The sequence below is a fragment of the Corvus moneduloides genome, chromosome 9 (assembly GCF_009650955.1).
Source record: "Corvus moneduloides isolate bCorMon1 chromosome 9, bCorMon1.pri, whole genome shotgun sequence".
NCBI lineage: Eukaryota > Metazoa > Chordata > Aves > Passeriformes > Corvidae > Corvus > Corvus moneduloides.
In genome coordinates this window covers 14,268,602-14,285,026 of record NC_045484.1, presented here as the reverse complement: position 1 = coordinate 14,285,026, position 16,425 = coordinate 14,268,602, and the positions used below count along the sequence as shown (strand labels likewise).

The 16,425-nt window shown below is 40.9% G+C and overlaps 1 protein-coding gene across 5 annotated transcripts in view; it reads right to left on the bottom strand.

The window, feature by feature from the left end:
- DPYD (dihydropyrimidine dehydrogenase) overlaps positions 1–16,425 on the bottom strand; it is a 353,872-nt gene that overhangs the window by 171,708 nt on the left and 165,739 nt on the right. For all 5 annotated transcript variants that reach the window (XM_032117755.1, XM_032117757.1, XM_032117758.1 and 2 more), the window contains 3 exons: positions 16,110–16,279; positions 14,264–14,474; positions 484–668 (listed from right to left, as the gene is read on the bottom strand). In XM_032117755.1, coding sequence (XP_031973646.1) covers positions 484–668; positions 14,264–14,474; positions 16,110–16,279 — 566 coding nt within the window. The remainder of the gene's footprint in view (positions 1–483; positions 669–14,263; positions 14,475–16,109; positions 16,280–16,425) is intronic.

Below are 16,425 nucleotides of genomic sequence, written 5' to 3'. Positions count from 1 at the left end.
GAGCAAACTTGGGTTCCAGTGTAGACAATCTGAGAGTTCTGTAAACTGTTAGTAACCTAAAAATGCTTTCCCCAGGTAACACCATTGGCAGTAGTTAATTTTTACTTTATGGACTACTGGAAGATTTTACTTTTTAATACTTTTGGAGCTTAGTAGTTTTCCCAATTACCCAATCAGGGCTTCTACTCGAAGTGTCTGTTGTGCAGGGAGGCTTACTACTATTGAGTGGAATTCAGAGCTGGGGCCAAGAAAATGTTGCTTGAATTCTAGTGTTAAGATAATGTAAGAAAGCTGAGTTCATCTACCCAAACTCCAATATGTGATCCAAGCTGAATGAATCTGTAATGGTCTAATCATCAGATAATCTAGGTAATAGTTTCTCAAAATTTGTATAATTAATCAAAACCACAATGAAATTATTTTTAGAAGTATCTAAAAGCAGATAAAAATGGGAAAGAGAAAAACACTTTCAAAAAAAGTCACCTGTATGTATCTGTGCATGTACCAGGAAGCTTGTTTTCCATCGTTTACAGATTCCACTGTAGTGTTAGCAACACCACCAACGTCACCCCCTGCAAACACCCAGGGTTCACTCGTTTGCATAGTTTCTGGGTCTACTTCAGGGAGACCCCATCTGTTAAACTTGATAGGTGCCAAGGCCTCTCTGACTGTAATTAAATAAATGACAAATACGTTAATAAAAGAAAGAAAAAATTGTTGCTAAAATCTCTCAAATATATGCTTATAACAATAACAAAATTTAATGCTGAAAAAGATATCTCTCATAAAAGTCAAAACCATCCTGACTTAATATTCAAACTCAGAACATCCTGGAAGAAAGGCTCACTTCAAAACCTGTTACACATATTAAGAATAAAACCATAAAACCACAATCAAAATTAAATGCTTACATGAACAAAGTATGTTTTTGTATCTTTTTCACTACAATTTCTGAATGTTTTTTAAAGCATGCATTAGGAGATCTTAATATTTTTCATGCTATTAGTGAACAGCACATACAGGCAGTTTGCATGTAAAATATTATTGTCCTTCAAAATAATGTAGATGTGAAAATAAAAAAATGCTTTTATACTGCATGGCATTATATAAATGTAATTAAATACAAATAAATGTTCAGAAAAATATTCCATTAATATTTTTGAATTATTATATTCACAAGGCACTTCAAAGGAGCTTCATTAAGACACTCATGTTTTCAATAAATATTTTAGCAAATTTTGATGGCATCTATGAAAATAGGGGGGGGCCATATAGCTTTGTCTGCAGTACTGAAGATTCTGCAATAAAATGCAGCTTAAATTTGCAATGTCTCTCAGGGACATACCACTGGCAGATGCAGATTGCCAAGGTCAATTAAACTGATGTAGCTGCACTGTCATAAATGTGAAAGAGAAATCTGCCAGCTGAAGATGAAGATTTCTCCAATACAAAGGGCAAAGTCAGGGTACTGTCCCAGCACACGCCCCAGTACAGAGCAAGCTTCAAATGCAGCTTTCCTGTGCATCGCAGTGATGGGATTTCCTCCAAGGCTCTGTGTCTCCTTTCACCTCCAAATCAGATATTAGGAGTGTATTTCAAAGTGGAGGCTGTGCATAATCAGGAGCAAAATTATTAAACCAGAAGCAAGGTACAATCATTGTCACCTACTTGTCCCACCTATGCTCTCCTCCTCATCCTTGGCATTTACAAACACATCAAGAGGACTCAAATTCAAAAACCGTTTTTGCAACTTGTTCAGAAGCCTGAGTCACAGAAGACAGTTTTAAGCTGCAAGACTGTAGCAGATTTTCTACCAGAAGTATTTAATCTATCTGCAAGACCTATTGCTTGCACAATCTCTTCCACCTGGCATATACATGTGCCTTGACAAAAAAAGTATTTGGGTAGCAACAAACTCAAAAACTTAAGAAATTATTTCCTATAAAAATATCTAAAGTATTGAAAGATCACATGAAACACAACCGTTAGAGTGAGACATTTTTGTCTGGAAAATGAGGGGTTTGGTTTGGTTGGGTTTGGGCTTTCTCTGTTTGTGTGGGTTTTTTTAAAGGACAGAGTTGGCTGATAGCAGTTTTATTAAAAATCCTTCAGAAATCAATACATTAACTTTCTCTTTGTGCCTCAGACTGTTTGTACTTCAAGAAAGCTTTTGATCATCTTACATTTGTCATATATAAGATAACTTATTACATGCAGTTGTACTGTCTCAGCATGTGATCTAGACAACCCTCACAACTTAAATATGTACAGGCTTGTAAGGACATGTTTGGAAAAAAACAGAGGAAAACTTGGTACTGCAGGATTTGGTAGTGGGGATTTAATAGATGACTTATGTCTCTCTGAGACAGGACTGAACCATAGTAAAGGTGTCTGAGGACAACATGCTGTCGAAAAGGTAGTTTTTCAGACAAAATGATGTAAAACTGGAAGTTCTGACTACTTATTTAATCTTGTGGAAAAATAGGGTATTACCTCTGTTATCCTGGATCTATTACATTTCTCAAATCTCTTTGAATTGCTTTGTTCTAAAATAGCTGTCTGGACATAATTATACCAAAAGCTTTTTGAATGTGAAGAATGCCCAACATATGTTCACCTGAAACAGCTCTCTCTCCAGGCCTGGGGATTTGTCTGCCTGATCAGTATTTTTAAAATTGAGAAAGAACATTTCCCTGGTGGCAAGGTTGACATGGCATCCAACTGCTATTTCTTTCTGTCTTTCTCATAATCTCCAAGATTTAGGTTATATAAAAAAAAAGGGCACGGTTCAACAGCATTTTATATAAGAGTTCCTAACATCCTCACAATTTGGATCTGATACCTGGTGCAACTGAGAGGCTGAAGGGGCCACCTCCTAGACTACCTGCACAAAGAAGGGGAGAACTTTGGTCTTCACAAAGGGAAGTCCCTTCTCTGTCCCTGCAAGGGTGAGAGAGTGTCCAAGAGCCAAACATGAGCTTGAACTATTGGTTCTCTGAATTGGTGTTTGACACTGAACAACAAGCAAACCAGATATTTAATGTTTGGTGCACGATTTGGGACAGAGGTAAAGAATATCTTTTAAAACCTTCACCCTCACAGTTTCAGTCCTCAAAGTTTAAAACTAACATAGCTTTTCTCTTGAAAATTTGAACTACAATCCTGTGTTTATGCTGCCTTCTCCTCCACAGTCTAGTGAGACATTATATATCATTTGAAAAGATCCTTCTGGATGAAAGACAACATACAATTTAATTATTCTACTGCTATCAAGTAATACTAACACAAATAACACCAAACAAAAGAACAGTGCTGAATATATTTTCCAAATTTGCTATATTCACAGAGCAAACAAACACAAATGGAAACACAGCAGCAAATTATAGCATTTGCAAAAGCAATATTAAAATATAAGTGAATACAGAAAAAATATTTTAATTAACAAAACAAATCAAATGGAAAAGATTCCTCAAATAAAGCTTTAAAAGTGAGTCTCTGTGTGACTGCCATGACTAATTATGCATCCATGTAATGTGTGTTCAATTTGGGCTTATTTAAATAGCAGAAATGCTCATTAGCTGCAGTATATCTGTGAAGCTTCAATAAACAGTTTAATGGTTTTTATGTTTAACCAATTTCGTAAGTTCCTATAATTTTAGCTTTAGTAGCTCATTAATGTTACTTTTGATATCCATCTTACAGAATTCCTTTAAAGTGAATAGTAGCATTACTTCTGAAAAATACAAATATACTGTAACTTTCTGATTCTAAAATGTATAATTACAGCTGTCACATGCACTAACAGATTAACTGCTGACACTGCCCAGTCTAAATGCCCAGCAAATAAAGAAAGGCACGATCATGCTTCCAACATTCTCTACCCCACTAGTGTACTGAACAGGATTAAAAAGTGGTTTGACTGGACAAAGCTGAGTCCAGCTACGCTGGGAAAGGGCCATCCTGCAAGCTGCTACTGACTTTGTTTTCTGTCACCAGCAAGTAAAAGTGTCTGATGTCTATCAGAGTTTCTGCCCTAAGTAAAAAGGGCTTTAGAAATCATCATGAAGCCACTTCTGGATATTGGAAATGGGTAATCATTTCAGCGTGTGTGTACCAGTTTGGCCAAATTTAGAAATATATCCTCTGAGAAAGGCAGGTCACCACCCCTCCCCCACCAGGTTCAGGAAAAAATAAATTTTCCTCAAAGGAAAATGAAAGAGATAAAAACTATTTATTTAACAAACACATGGGAAAAGGATAATAATGCTAAATAATAAAATCTCTCACTGTGGAGAAAAAACCTGGGAAAGTGTTAGAGTCCTCCCTTTGCTCTCCTCGGAGCTGGGACTTGGCCCAGGGCCAGGCCCTCTGCGCTCAGTGGAAAGTCCTCCTGATGTGCTCTGATATTGAAGCAGTCCAGTAGAAAAGGGAGAAAATCCGAAATTCCAGGGAAGGAAAAAAAGTTCAACTCTCAGTCTCTCTCCGGAGAAAAAGAAACTGAACTACTGGCCAAAACCGGGCAACCGCAAGCCAGGTGCCTCCTCCCTTCCCTGCTGCAGCTGGAAAGAAAAGTCCCTATCTCTGTGTGACCTTGAACAAGCTGCAAACTGCTTTGAAAAATTTTTGCTCAGTTTTTCCTTCCCCCTCTCAGGCTCAGTTTAAAGGCATAAAAAGGCATAAAAATTAATTCCTGGGCATAGGGCAGCGATATGGGATATACATCATACAGTCACCCCAAGACATTCCACCCCTTATCCCATATCGTTGGCTCAATGCCCAAACTAATATATTCTAACTCTACACACACACCCCAATACACACATATATATATACAGCTATGTACAGACAGTGACAGTGACACTCAGCAAGCAGCGGTATACAGGCATTTCACACTACAGGTGGTTTTCACCCAACAATCAGATCTCCCTGTGGTACACAACGTGTTGTTCCATCTTTCTGCATTACCCACCATGTGCAACCAGGTCCCTGAGCAAAGACAACCCCACGGATGGGTTTGTCTGTACTCAAGGTGGAATTAACCCAAACAGTCTTTCCTAACAGACCTCTGACATGCACTACTGGGACCTTATCTCCATCTACTGTATGCAGGGATTCAGATTGGGCTGGACCAACTCTATTGGTGGAACCTCAGGTGTTAACTAACCAGGTGGCCTTTGCCAGATGCTGCTCCCAATTTTTCAAAGTTCCCCCACCTAGTGCCTTCAGGGTGGTTTTCAACAATCCATTGCACTGTTCCACTTTGCCTGCAGCTGGTGCATGGTAAGGGATGTGGTACACCCACTCAATGCCATGTTCTCTAGCCCAGGTGTTTATAAGGCCGTTCTTGAAATGAGTCCCATTGTCAGATTCACTTCTCTCAGGGGTACCATGTCTCCAAAGGACTTGTTTTTCAAGGCCCAGGATGGTGTTCCGGGCAGTAGCATGAGGCACAGGGTAGGTCTCCAGCCATCCTGTGGTGGCTTCTACCATTGTGAGCACATAGCACTTGCCTTGGCGGGTTTGAGGCAGTGTGATGTAATCAATCTGCCAGGCCTCCCCATACTTGTATTTGGACCATCGCCCACCATACCACAGAGGCTTCACCCGCTTGGCCTGCTTGATCGCAGCGCATGTCTCACAGTCATGGATCACCTGGGAGATACTGTCCATGGTTAGATCCACCCCTCGGTCTCGTGTGCCCACTTATAGGTGGCATCTCTTGCCTTGATGACCCTGAGGCATCATGGGCCCATCGAGCTAAGAACAACTCTCCTTTATGTTTCCAATCCAAGTCTATCTGTGACACTTCTATCTTTGCAGCCTGATCTACCTGTTTGTTGTTTTGGTGTTCCTCATTAGCCCTACTCTTGGGGACATGGGCATCTACATGGCAGACTTTCACAACTAGCTTTCTTACTTGGGCAGCGATGTCTTTCCACTCTTCAGCAGCCCAGATTGGTTTTCCCCTACTCTGTCAATTAGCTTTTTCCCATTTTTCCAGCCATCCCCACAGAGCATTGGCTTCCATCCATGAATCAGTGTAGAGGTAGAGCTTTGGCCACTTCTCTCTTTCAGCAATGTCCAGGGCTAGTTGAACAGCTTTGAGTTCAGCGAGTTGGCTTGATCCACCTTCTCCTTCAGTAGCTTCTGCAACCTGTCGTGTGGGACTCCATATGGCCGCTTTCCACTTTCGTTTCATCCCTACGATGCGACAAAAACTGCCAGTGAAAAGAGCATAGCATGTCTTCCGATGGCATGTTGGTTGTATGGTGAAGCTTCTTCAGCACGTGTCACTTGTTCTTGTTCCTCTTCATCAGTGAGACCAAAGTTTTCACCTTCAGGCCAATTTGTGATTATTTCCAAAATCCTAGGGCGATTCAGTTTTCCAATATGGGTGCGCTGTGTGATGAGAGCAATCCATTTGCTCCATGTGGCATTGGTGGCATGGTGGATAGAGGGAACCTTTGCTTTGAATATCCACCCCAGCACTGGTAGTCAGGGTGCCAGGAGGAGTTGTGCTTCAGTGCCATTACCTCTGAGGCGGCTTGGATTCCTTCACAGGCTGCCAAGATTTCCTTCTCTGTTGGGGTGTAGTTGGCTTCAGACCCTCTGTAGCATCGGCTCCAAAATCCCGGTCGTCGACCTTGAGTCTCACCAGACACCTTCTGCCAAAGGCTCCAGGACAGACCATGGCTCGTGGCTGCAGAGTAGAGCACATTCTTCACTTCGGGTCCTGTCCTGACTGGGCCAAGGGCTACTGCATGAGCGATTTCCTGCTTGATCTGGGCAAAAGCTTGTTGCTGTTCAGGGCCCCAATAGAAATTGTTCTCCTTGTGGGAAACCAGGTAAAGAGGATTCACAATCTGGCTATACTCAGGAATATGCATCCGCCAAAAGCCTATGGCGCCTAGGAAAGCTTGCGTCTCCTTCTTGTTGGTTGGTGAAGACATTGCTGTGATCTTATTGACGACCTCGGTGGGAATCTGATGTCGCCCATCTTGCCACTTTACTCCCAGGAACTGGATCTCTTGAGCAGGTCCCTTGACTTTGCTCTTCTTGATGTCAAAACCGTCTTCCAGGAGAATTTGGATGATTTTCTCTCCTTTCTCAAATACTTCTGTTTCGGTGTTCCCCCACACAATGATATCATCGATGTACTGCAGATGTTCTGGAGCCTCACCTTCTTCCAGTGCAGTCTGGATTAGTCCATGACAAATGGTGGGACTGGGCTTCCACCCCTGGGGCAGTCGGTTCCAGGTGTACTGCACACCCCTCCAGGTGAAGGCAAACTGAGGCCTGCACTCCACTGCCAGAGGAATGGAGAAAAATGTATTAGCAATGTCAATAGTGGCATACCACTTCGCTGCTTTGGACTCCAGCTCGTACTGGAGCTCCAACATGCCCGGCACGGCAGCGCTCAGCGGTGGAGTCACTTCATTCAAGGCACGATAGTCCACAGTCAATCTCCATTCCCCGTCAGACTTGCACACAGGCCAGATGGGGCTGTTGAAAGGTGAGTGGGTCTTGCTGATCACCCCTTGGCTCTCCAGCTCACGGATCATCTTGTGGATGCGAATCACAGCATCCCGAGTTGTCCGGTACTGTTGTCGATGCACTGTTGAGGTGGCAGTTGGTACTCTTTGTTCTTCCACCTTCAGAAGGCCTACTGCAGATAGGTTCTCTGATAGTCCAGGCAAAGTGTTCAGTTGCTTAATGCCCTCTATCTCCACAGCAGCTATTCCAAAAGCCCACTTGAGTCCCTTTGGGTCTCTGAAATACCCGTTTCGGAGGAAGTCTATGCCCAAAATGCACGGGGCCTCTGGGCCAGTCCCAATGAGATGCTTCTTCCACTCATTTCCAGTCAGGCTCACCTCAGCTTCCACCAAGGTCAAATCTTGTGATCCACCTGTTGCACCAGCAATAGAAACAGATTCTACACCCACGTGTTGCTATGGGATTATTGTACACTGCGCACCAGTGTCAACCAAGGCATCCTACTTTTGTGGTTCTGATGTACCAGGCCGACGAATCCACAGAGTCAAAAAAACACGGTTCTCCCTGACCTCTACCTGGCTAGAGGCAGGGCCCCTCTATGCCTGGTTATCCTTCTTTCCCTGGGCCTGCATCTTAGAGGTTCCTTCATGGGAATCGGACATGTCATTGTCTTTTCCATCATTTCCGGCAGTTTGGCTACAGGCAACTGGAGCTACTTCCTTTTTGGTAGAACTTCCTTTCTGAGACTTGTGCTCCTTCAATTCACGCACTTGTGCTGCCAAAGCAGAAGTAGATTGTCCACCCCACTTCCTCATGTTTTCCCCACTGTCACACAGCAAATCCCACAGCTCACTTCGTGGAACGTACTTTCTCTCTTGGGAACGTCCGCATTTGGTATCGGAATCTCTGATCTGTACCACTGAGATTTGGAGAAGGCCCTCTTTGATCTCCTTCTTAATCTCCTGGTGACTCTTCTCCATCTTATCTTCCATTTTCTGCACACGTGTTTCCACAGCTGCGATTTTTGCATGTGTTGGGCCATGTACAGAGTCTGCATATGCTCGGAGCTTCACTGCCATATCCTGCACGGTCTCATTCGCACCATAGTTCGGTTTCATTATTGCTAAAGCAGAAGCGTATTCTTGTGGCCCAAGTCATATGAGTTTTCGCCACATGAATGGATTAACTCTGACCCGGTCTGGACTCCTCAATCCTGGGTCATCTGTGAAGACAATCTCTACCACCCCTAGTTCTCTCAGGCGCTGGATCCCTTGTTCTGTGGTCTTCCATGGGGTTTGCTGCATGTAGAGACCATCTCCGCACATTTATGTTTCAATCATGCCTGTCAAAACCCATCTCCAGACACTGGCAGAGTCAGCCCCCCCTTATCATCGCTTGGTCAATAACTGGATCACGTGACAGGGATCCCAAATGCCTTGCTTCAGCACCGTCCAGCATCACATCATCACCTGCCGCATCCCAAATACGGACCATCCAACTTATTATGGATTCATCAGACCTTCGGGTGTAGTCCTTTCTTAGGCTGTGAAGGTCCTTTATGGACATGGACTCAGTAATGGTTTCTGTGCCTGAGTCAGTTGGTGGTTTTGAGGTTCCTTCCCCTGCATTATCCTCATCTTTCACTGGGCGATCAGTTTTGGTTGTGTGTTTTCTCCTCGTGACAGGAGCCACTGTCAATGGCTTAGACTCTCCATCTGGTTTGGGCTTGCTGTCTGGTGTGGCTGCAGTCTGAGTGACTGGGGTGTCTGCAGGCTTTGCTGATTTATCTTCCTGCCTCTCTACCATTACCTGCTGCAGTGTGCGATAGGCATATGCCAAAGCCCAACATATTGCAAGGAGCTTGTTCTCATTAGAATTGTCATTGTATTTCTCTTTCAGATATTTCACCACCTCAGCTGGTTTCTGAACTTGTTCAAGGGGGAAAGTGTGAAACACAGTGTGGAACTGCTGCACCCAAACTCCTTCAATAAATCTATTTGTGGAGAAAAATCCTATTCCAAATCACTCAGCAGGAAAACTCCTACCTATTTCAATACGAATCTTTTGAATGTATATAAATTTCAGTTTTACATAAAAATTATTTTTACAAATCTGGTGACTTAAAGCCTGTTGGTGTGAGGCAGATGCTGTGCTACCAGGGAGATGCCAGGGCATTCCCAGCTGGGGTATCACAGCCTCTCTTCCTCCCCTTTACTCTCATTAGATAGTCAAGGCTTCAGTGCTCTGCAGTCAAAGCTACCCAGTGGTCTGAGCAGGCTGTACAAAGAAACTCAACACTCCTTCCAAGTTCTGGAACTCCTGGTTTCTGTGCCATTTGAAGTTCTATAACTAAACTAAAATCTTTTTCACTTATGAGGTCAGAGCTCTGCAAACCTTTTTTTCCTTTGTTCCCTAGAAAATGCTTCTCAAACTGTAGAAATAAAAATTAAGTAGGAGTGGGTTAAAGAATAAAATTGTAAACAACTTGGGAAAAGTTATCTTTACTGTATGTTGAACTATTCTAGGGGAGCAGTAAGCTGCTGCAGTTTCCAAGCAAGATGACAGTTGTACTAAAAGTAAAAGCAAAATATCTGAAAGTTGTGACTGATTCCTGGAATTAAGAAATAAAGTTTTGCTCTTCAGTCACGATGCAAGAGCTAGCTACTACCAACATTTTCATAAATCATATTTTGGTTCACAAATAACTTACTATTTCTGGGGTTTTTTTACAAAGGCGGTACTTGGAGTTTTCTTGGATATTTTTGCATTTCTCTTTTTTGCCTCTCCAGGAAAATAAAATAGACATTATCATGCTAAGATTCAGTGTTCTGGTTACATGGGAATTCTTCCTCTTTACTGCTGCCTGATAAACAGAGCATCAAACTAAACTTAGGTTGCCAGTTCCCTATTCTGGCTTACTCCCTTGTTCTGCAATGAATTTTGTAGTGCATTTTGAGCGCTATTTTCCGTACTTTCTCCACGGTTCTCCTTGGAAATTCATGAAAATAAATCAGAACAAGGGCATTTGTTCCAAAATTTTGCAGTCCATTATTTATTTACCACATTATTGATTTACCACGTGAGGTTCTAGAAAACCTTCCAAAACCCCTAAAAACAGGGTTTTAAAAACAACACCAAAAAAATTTTCCAAAATTCTCAGTCAATCAATGCCGCTATCACAGTGGTTAATGAATGTCTCAAAAAAATCGTTCCCTTTGCTAATCAGAAGGAAATAGATTAGAAAAGGGTTATTCAAAGTTCAGACTTTAAAACCAAGTGGATTGGTGTTAAGTAGGATGTAGAGGCTGAAAACAGTGTGAGGGAGTACACAGAACTGCAATTGTATATGTTGAGTTGCAATTTGGAATGGTGACAGAAGGTATTTCAGTAATTCACTAATACATTTTAGGTCTTAAAAATAACAAACCGCAAAAAAGCAGGAACCGGAGGAAAAGTACAAAATTCCTCTCACAGCTCTTTGATTTTGTGGGTCAGTTATGATGGCTTGAAGGCTCTGGTAAGCTTTGCAGTTAAAATAAAGCAGCTTGTACTTGCAAAAAAATTTTTTTCAAGAAGCAAAACATTTTTCTTATTCCATCTGCAGTAGTTGGATTTGAACAATTTGTTGGGCTGTTCTACTGGTTTTAGTAAAATGGTAACCTTCTTAAAACAGTCTAGAAGGCACCTTCCCTGCTTCATCTATAAGCAACTTCAGGAGCATAAAATGAACCTAGGAGTCAGTTTTTTTAAGTGATGCATTTATATGATTACCAATGGGAGGATGAATAACCACTAGAACTGCTGCTTAAAAACACAATCGACATTTATTTTAAAGAAACAAAAATGACTAAATACCTATTGTGAATGCATGGAATCTCATTTGCAGATTTAATAGTTACCATGTAAAAATAGGAAACATCTTGTTGAGGATAATAGACTAGATAAAACTTTCTAACCTTTGAGCTATTTCTGCTCAGTCACCCACACACTTATGGCTCCTCATAAAACTTTCAAACATGAGCATCAAAGCTGCCCTGAACACTTTGTTGAACTGGGGCTAAGTCTAATTTTAATCGCTTTCGTTTTGACAGTATTTTCTTTATTCTTGTATCAGTAGAACCAGCATTCATAGGACATAACCTGCTGTCTTAGCCCATACCAATACTGCATCTGCAGTTCCCCGAGGTGCCTTACGAATTAGGTCAATTAATAGAGCTCTTTGTATGAGCAGCAATTAACATGTTTATTCAACCTGCACCTGAGTCACCCAGTCACAGAATAATTGAGACTAGAAGGGCCCTCTGGAGGTTGCCTAGTCCATTCCATTCAAAGTTAGATCAAGATCCAAGTCAAATCAGTTTGCTCATGGCATTGTCCAGATTTGAATACCTCCAGTATTTTCATCTCCATTTTTTGATGGAGAATACCTGAATATTTTCATCTCTTGAACACAGAATTGTGCTTCATTTAGAAAAAACAATGAACCACACAGACAAAAAACCACAACAAAGCACTAAGAAGACAAGATGTTTTGGTGTTGTGTTTTTTTCTTTTTCATTTCTTTTTGTTACATACACTGAGGTAGTCTGGAGTTTTGGTTGTAATCCAGCTCAATGGTGAAAAGAAAATCTGACTTCCATTAAGACAGCTTAAAAAAAAAAAAAAAAAGACTTAAAAGCAACTGAAATGGTATGGTCAAAATAAGCACTTTATGCACTCAAGTCTTAGTTTCTTTTCACTTTCACAACATCCAAAACAAATGACTTGCATTTTTCCTTTTTGATTGCTTTTCTAACAGCAGTTTCACCCAATATACAGCGTGAAACTGAGGTGTTTTGCTCACCCCCAAAGTAAATTACTCTCTTCTCTCATGATCAGCTCACTGCATGACTTTGTTCCCCTCCCATTTTATGTTCCTATTTAAAAACCTCTCGACAATTAATTTAGACTTTGAATGCACCCTAGGAAATACAAGACCGGCACAGTATTATGGCTAAGCAACACAGTAAGTTCAGTCTTTTAACTGAGGTAATTTTTAATGTGGGAGAAAACAGAATCACTCCTGTATCAGAGGGTCTATGAATCACAAAAAAATACACTGATTGCATAGGTTAATATTGATTTACCACATGAGGGTCTAGAAAACCTTCCAAAACCCTTAAACACAGGGTTTTAAAAACAACACCAAAAAAATTTTCCAAAATTCTCAGTCAATCAATGCCACTATCACAGTAGTTAATGAATCTCTTAAAAAAATCTTAAATCATCTTCTCCTTGCTTCCTGGAAATTAGACTGGGCCCTGAAGTATGACCCACACAAATGCCAGAATCTTTCCACAGCAATACAGCTCCAAGAGGAATGGCAGTCTGTTCTCTCAAAGAAACACAGCCTGCACCTCCTGTGCCCTGTAGAGCAGGAGGTACTGGCAGGGCAGGAGGCAGCCCTGAGTAATCAGCACTGTACGTAGCTGGGTGCAGCTGCTATCTAGAAACAGCCTAGGATGCAGGAAACTATCCCAAAGCAATAGTAGCACACACAAGATAGGACTGCTCCTGGAATTCAATTCACATGTTCCTCAAAATACCAGGCTGATCCTTGTTTTTACCGTAGGAGAGGGTTTAGACTCTTCTCATGGTTGCATGATGGTTTACCATTCTATACAGCTGGATGTGGAGCAGGGAGTGCTGAGTACATCATTCAGGTTTAGAGCAGGCTTAGATCACTTTAGATTTACCTTTTTCCTTGACTGCAAAGATTCACAAAAGCACATTATGCTAGGAAATTTTGAATACCAAATTTTCTGGTCTTGCACAATCTGATGCACTTGCCAAGTCCTCTGTCAGAGCATTTATACCCAATGGATCATGACAACATGTCATGGGTTAATTGGCTGGCATGACCATGCCCTGGAGAGGCAGGCACATTGATTACTAAGGCTTTCAGAACCTGCTAACCTACATGACCGTCTCCAAGCTGAAGATCTATTCATTTTATCAATGTGTCTTCTGCTGAGTCAGTGTTTTTAACTTTTGAGGCACATTCAATGTATTTGCCTGAACTCTAAGTCTAACCTAGTGTTAGAAGAGAACATTCTATAAATCTTGCTCAGTTCCCATGTTCTTAGCTGCATTGCATGTTCAACTCCCTGCTAAATGCAGACAATTCGTCCAATCTCTGAAATGTCATCAATGTGCCAATTTCTGCATCTTTACTACAGAATTAAGTAATTGCTAATTTTTAAGACTAAACCTTGTAAAGTGCAACTAAGAAATATTGTCTAAGAGAGAAGTCACAGTTTTCTCGTATATGCACAAGAAATAAGTAATACCCAGACCAGCTGAACCAGAATAATGAATGTTTCAATTCCTGTTTGTTAGATTAAAAAAAAAAAAAAAAAAGAGATCGCAGCAATCAGATCAGTTCAGCTTAAAGATGTAATATAATGAGTTTCTCTAGAGTTAATTAATGAGACCAGAAGAAATTCCCAAGAGTTTCTCTGAGATCCCACTTGCATTGAGAAGAAAAATATATGCTGGAACTGTACTTCTATGCTGAGTTCCAGCTCTACACAGCAATATGCAGAGAACTGCCTAGTTACCAGACCCTCAAGTTTTTTTCTAAAAAGTGTACCTGAAGGACAAATTCCCGTAAGAGGACCAGCAGTCACAAGCGGCGTAACTTCCACAAGAGCCATTTCACAAAACTGTCAAAGGACAGGACATGGCTGCAGCTAAAATAACAATCAGTATTTGCACTAGTTAGGGTTACCTTTATTGTCACTCAAAATGGAGCCAAAGGCACTGATCACCACATCGGCTTTCAGACGGACAACCTGATCCTCATCTTCTCTCCAGTTTCCATCACTGTCTTGTTCAGTTCGAACAAATTCCATAGCAACAATTTGTCCACCTTTAAGAACAACTTTCCGAGGAGAGAGGAAAGGCAGAAATTCACACTTCTCTTCTTTTGCAAGTTCCATCTGTAGAGCAGAAGCAATAAAATATATAACTTTAACTATGCTGTGTTTTCATAAAGAAAAACCCCAAACAAACCAACCAGAAAACATTTTTTGACTGAAGAGGCTACCATGGATTCTTCTATGGTAGAAATCAGCAGTGTCCAGTATGCACACAGTCAACTTACTGCCAGCTTCAGAGCCTCTCATGCTATTAAATCAAGCAGGGTCAGTAGGTAAATTTTCAAGGCAAATATTTCTCCAATATATTTTCTTATTGTTCCATTACTTTGCATATGTTTAACTCCTTTGAGGGCAAAAGACTTCACTTATGTAATTACCTGTGTGTTTTAAGAAATGGCATAGTATTAACTTAGTCCATGCCCAGATTTGTGTTTACTATGATTTTAAGATTTTTTAAAAAGCAACAGTTTTCTGAGTGACAATCCAGACTTAAGATCTTCTGAATCTCTGCTGTGGTAAAACTGCTTAAGTCAATTGCCTTCACAATATGACTGTCTCTATTTTACACCAGAACTTTTTTGAATGTGTAATATCCCACCCGACATGATTCTAGCATGGCTATTACTATATGAATCTGCTTTTATTTTACTGTTTTCAAGGCCCACTGCGTGACTGGATGAGTACCAACATTGACAACTTTTAGAAATTTACCCAGGCTTCTACCAAAGATTTTGGTTCAGAGTGACAACTGATTATAGTAAGAATCTGAATAGCACATGAGTCTGTGCAATGTCTTCCATAATCCCACTGTGCCTAGAACTCTTGACTGAAGTGCAACAGAAGTAAATCATGCACCAAGAAATCCTCTGTTACTTTCTTTGCAGCTCCATTCCCCCTCGGGAAGATCTAAGGTGCCCACCTTCTTGAAACAGATGACCAACTACCATAAATCTTGTGATAAAGATGCATTAGATGGCCTGCTATCCTCAAGTATATAAAAGCATAATGTACCAAATAAATGAAAACAGAAAAAAACCACCAAAATAAGAAAATATAATCCAAAAAAAACCTCCTGTAGTACATATAAATTGAGGAAGGAGAATCAGTTTCAAAATGTCCAGATGACCTGATAAATGCCGAAGTCCAAAGCCAAACTAAACATTAGACTAGATGCTGAAATATGTGATGAATATCATTGCTTCACTGTCACTGGCAGTGATTCAAAGCCAAAATCACAGTAAGTAATTTTTTTACCAGAAAGAAAGGAAAGGAAAGAAAGAAAACTTTTTAGAGGCTCAAAAGGCAATATCAGAATCACTGAGATTGCTTAAACAACAGCCTGAAGGTATCATTCCAGGATCTAACCATGATCTGAAAAATTATCTGCAATCCTCTAGTGGCTGTTTGATTCCAAGATTAAAAATTTTAGCTCATTTTCTAATTTACAAGAAATTCTACCCCCTGCTTGCAAATGCACCTCTCTGACTTGTCAGGAAACAGATACAACAGTGGAAAATTATTTAAATAAAGAGTACACAAAGTGAGCCTCAGATCTTTAATAAACATTCATGCATTTTAGGAGCATTCTTATAAACACAACCTTTAGGAGATGTCTGTTAACTATCTATAGTACACTTTCAGGTCACATAGAAATAACCAAAATGCCTTCTTAGAAATGCTGCTATTCCATTTTACCTCTTCTGGGACAGCCCTGATATGAGTGAATCCCTTCCTGAAGACCACAAACACACGACGAGCTCCGCAGCGCAGAGCAGATGTTGCGCAGTCAAAAGCAGTGTCTCCTGCCCCAAGTACAATCACAGTTCCATGTATTGATGGCAACGGAGAGTGACAGGCACACATCCCTGAAAGATAAAAGGAAAACCCCATTTTCGAGTAGAGAAACCATTTCTGCATGACAGCTCAAAAGGTACTTGTACTCAAAGCAGTGTAAAATTGCATCTTACAGTTTCCAAGCATGGAGTGTCACTATCAAATTATTCTGCTCCGC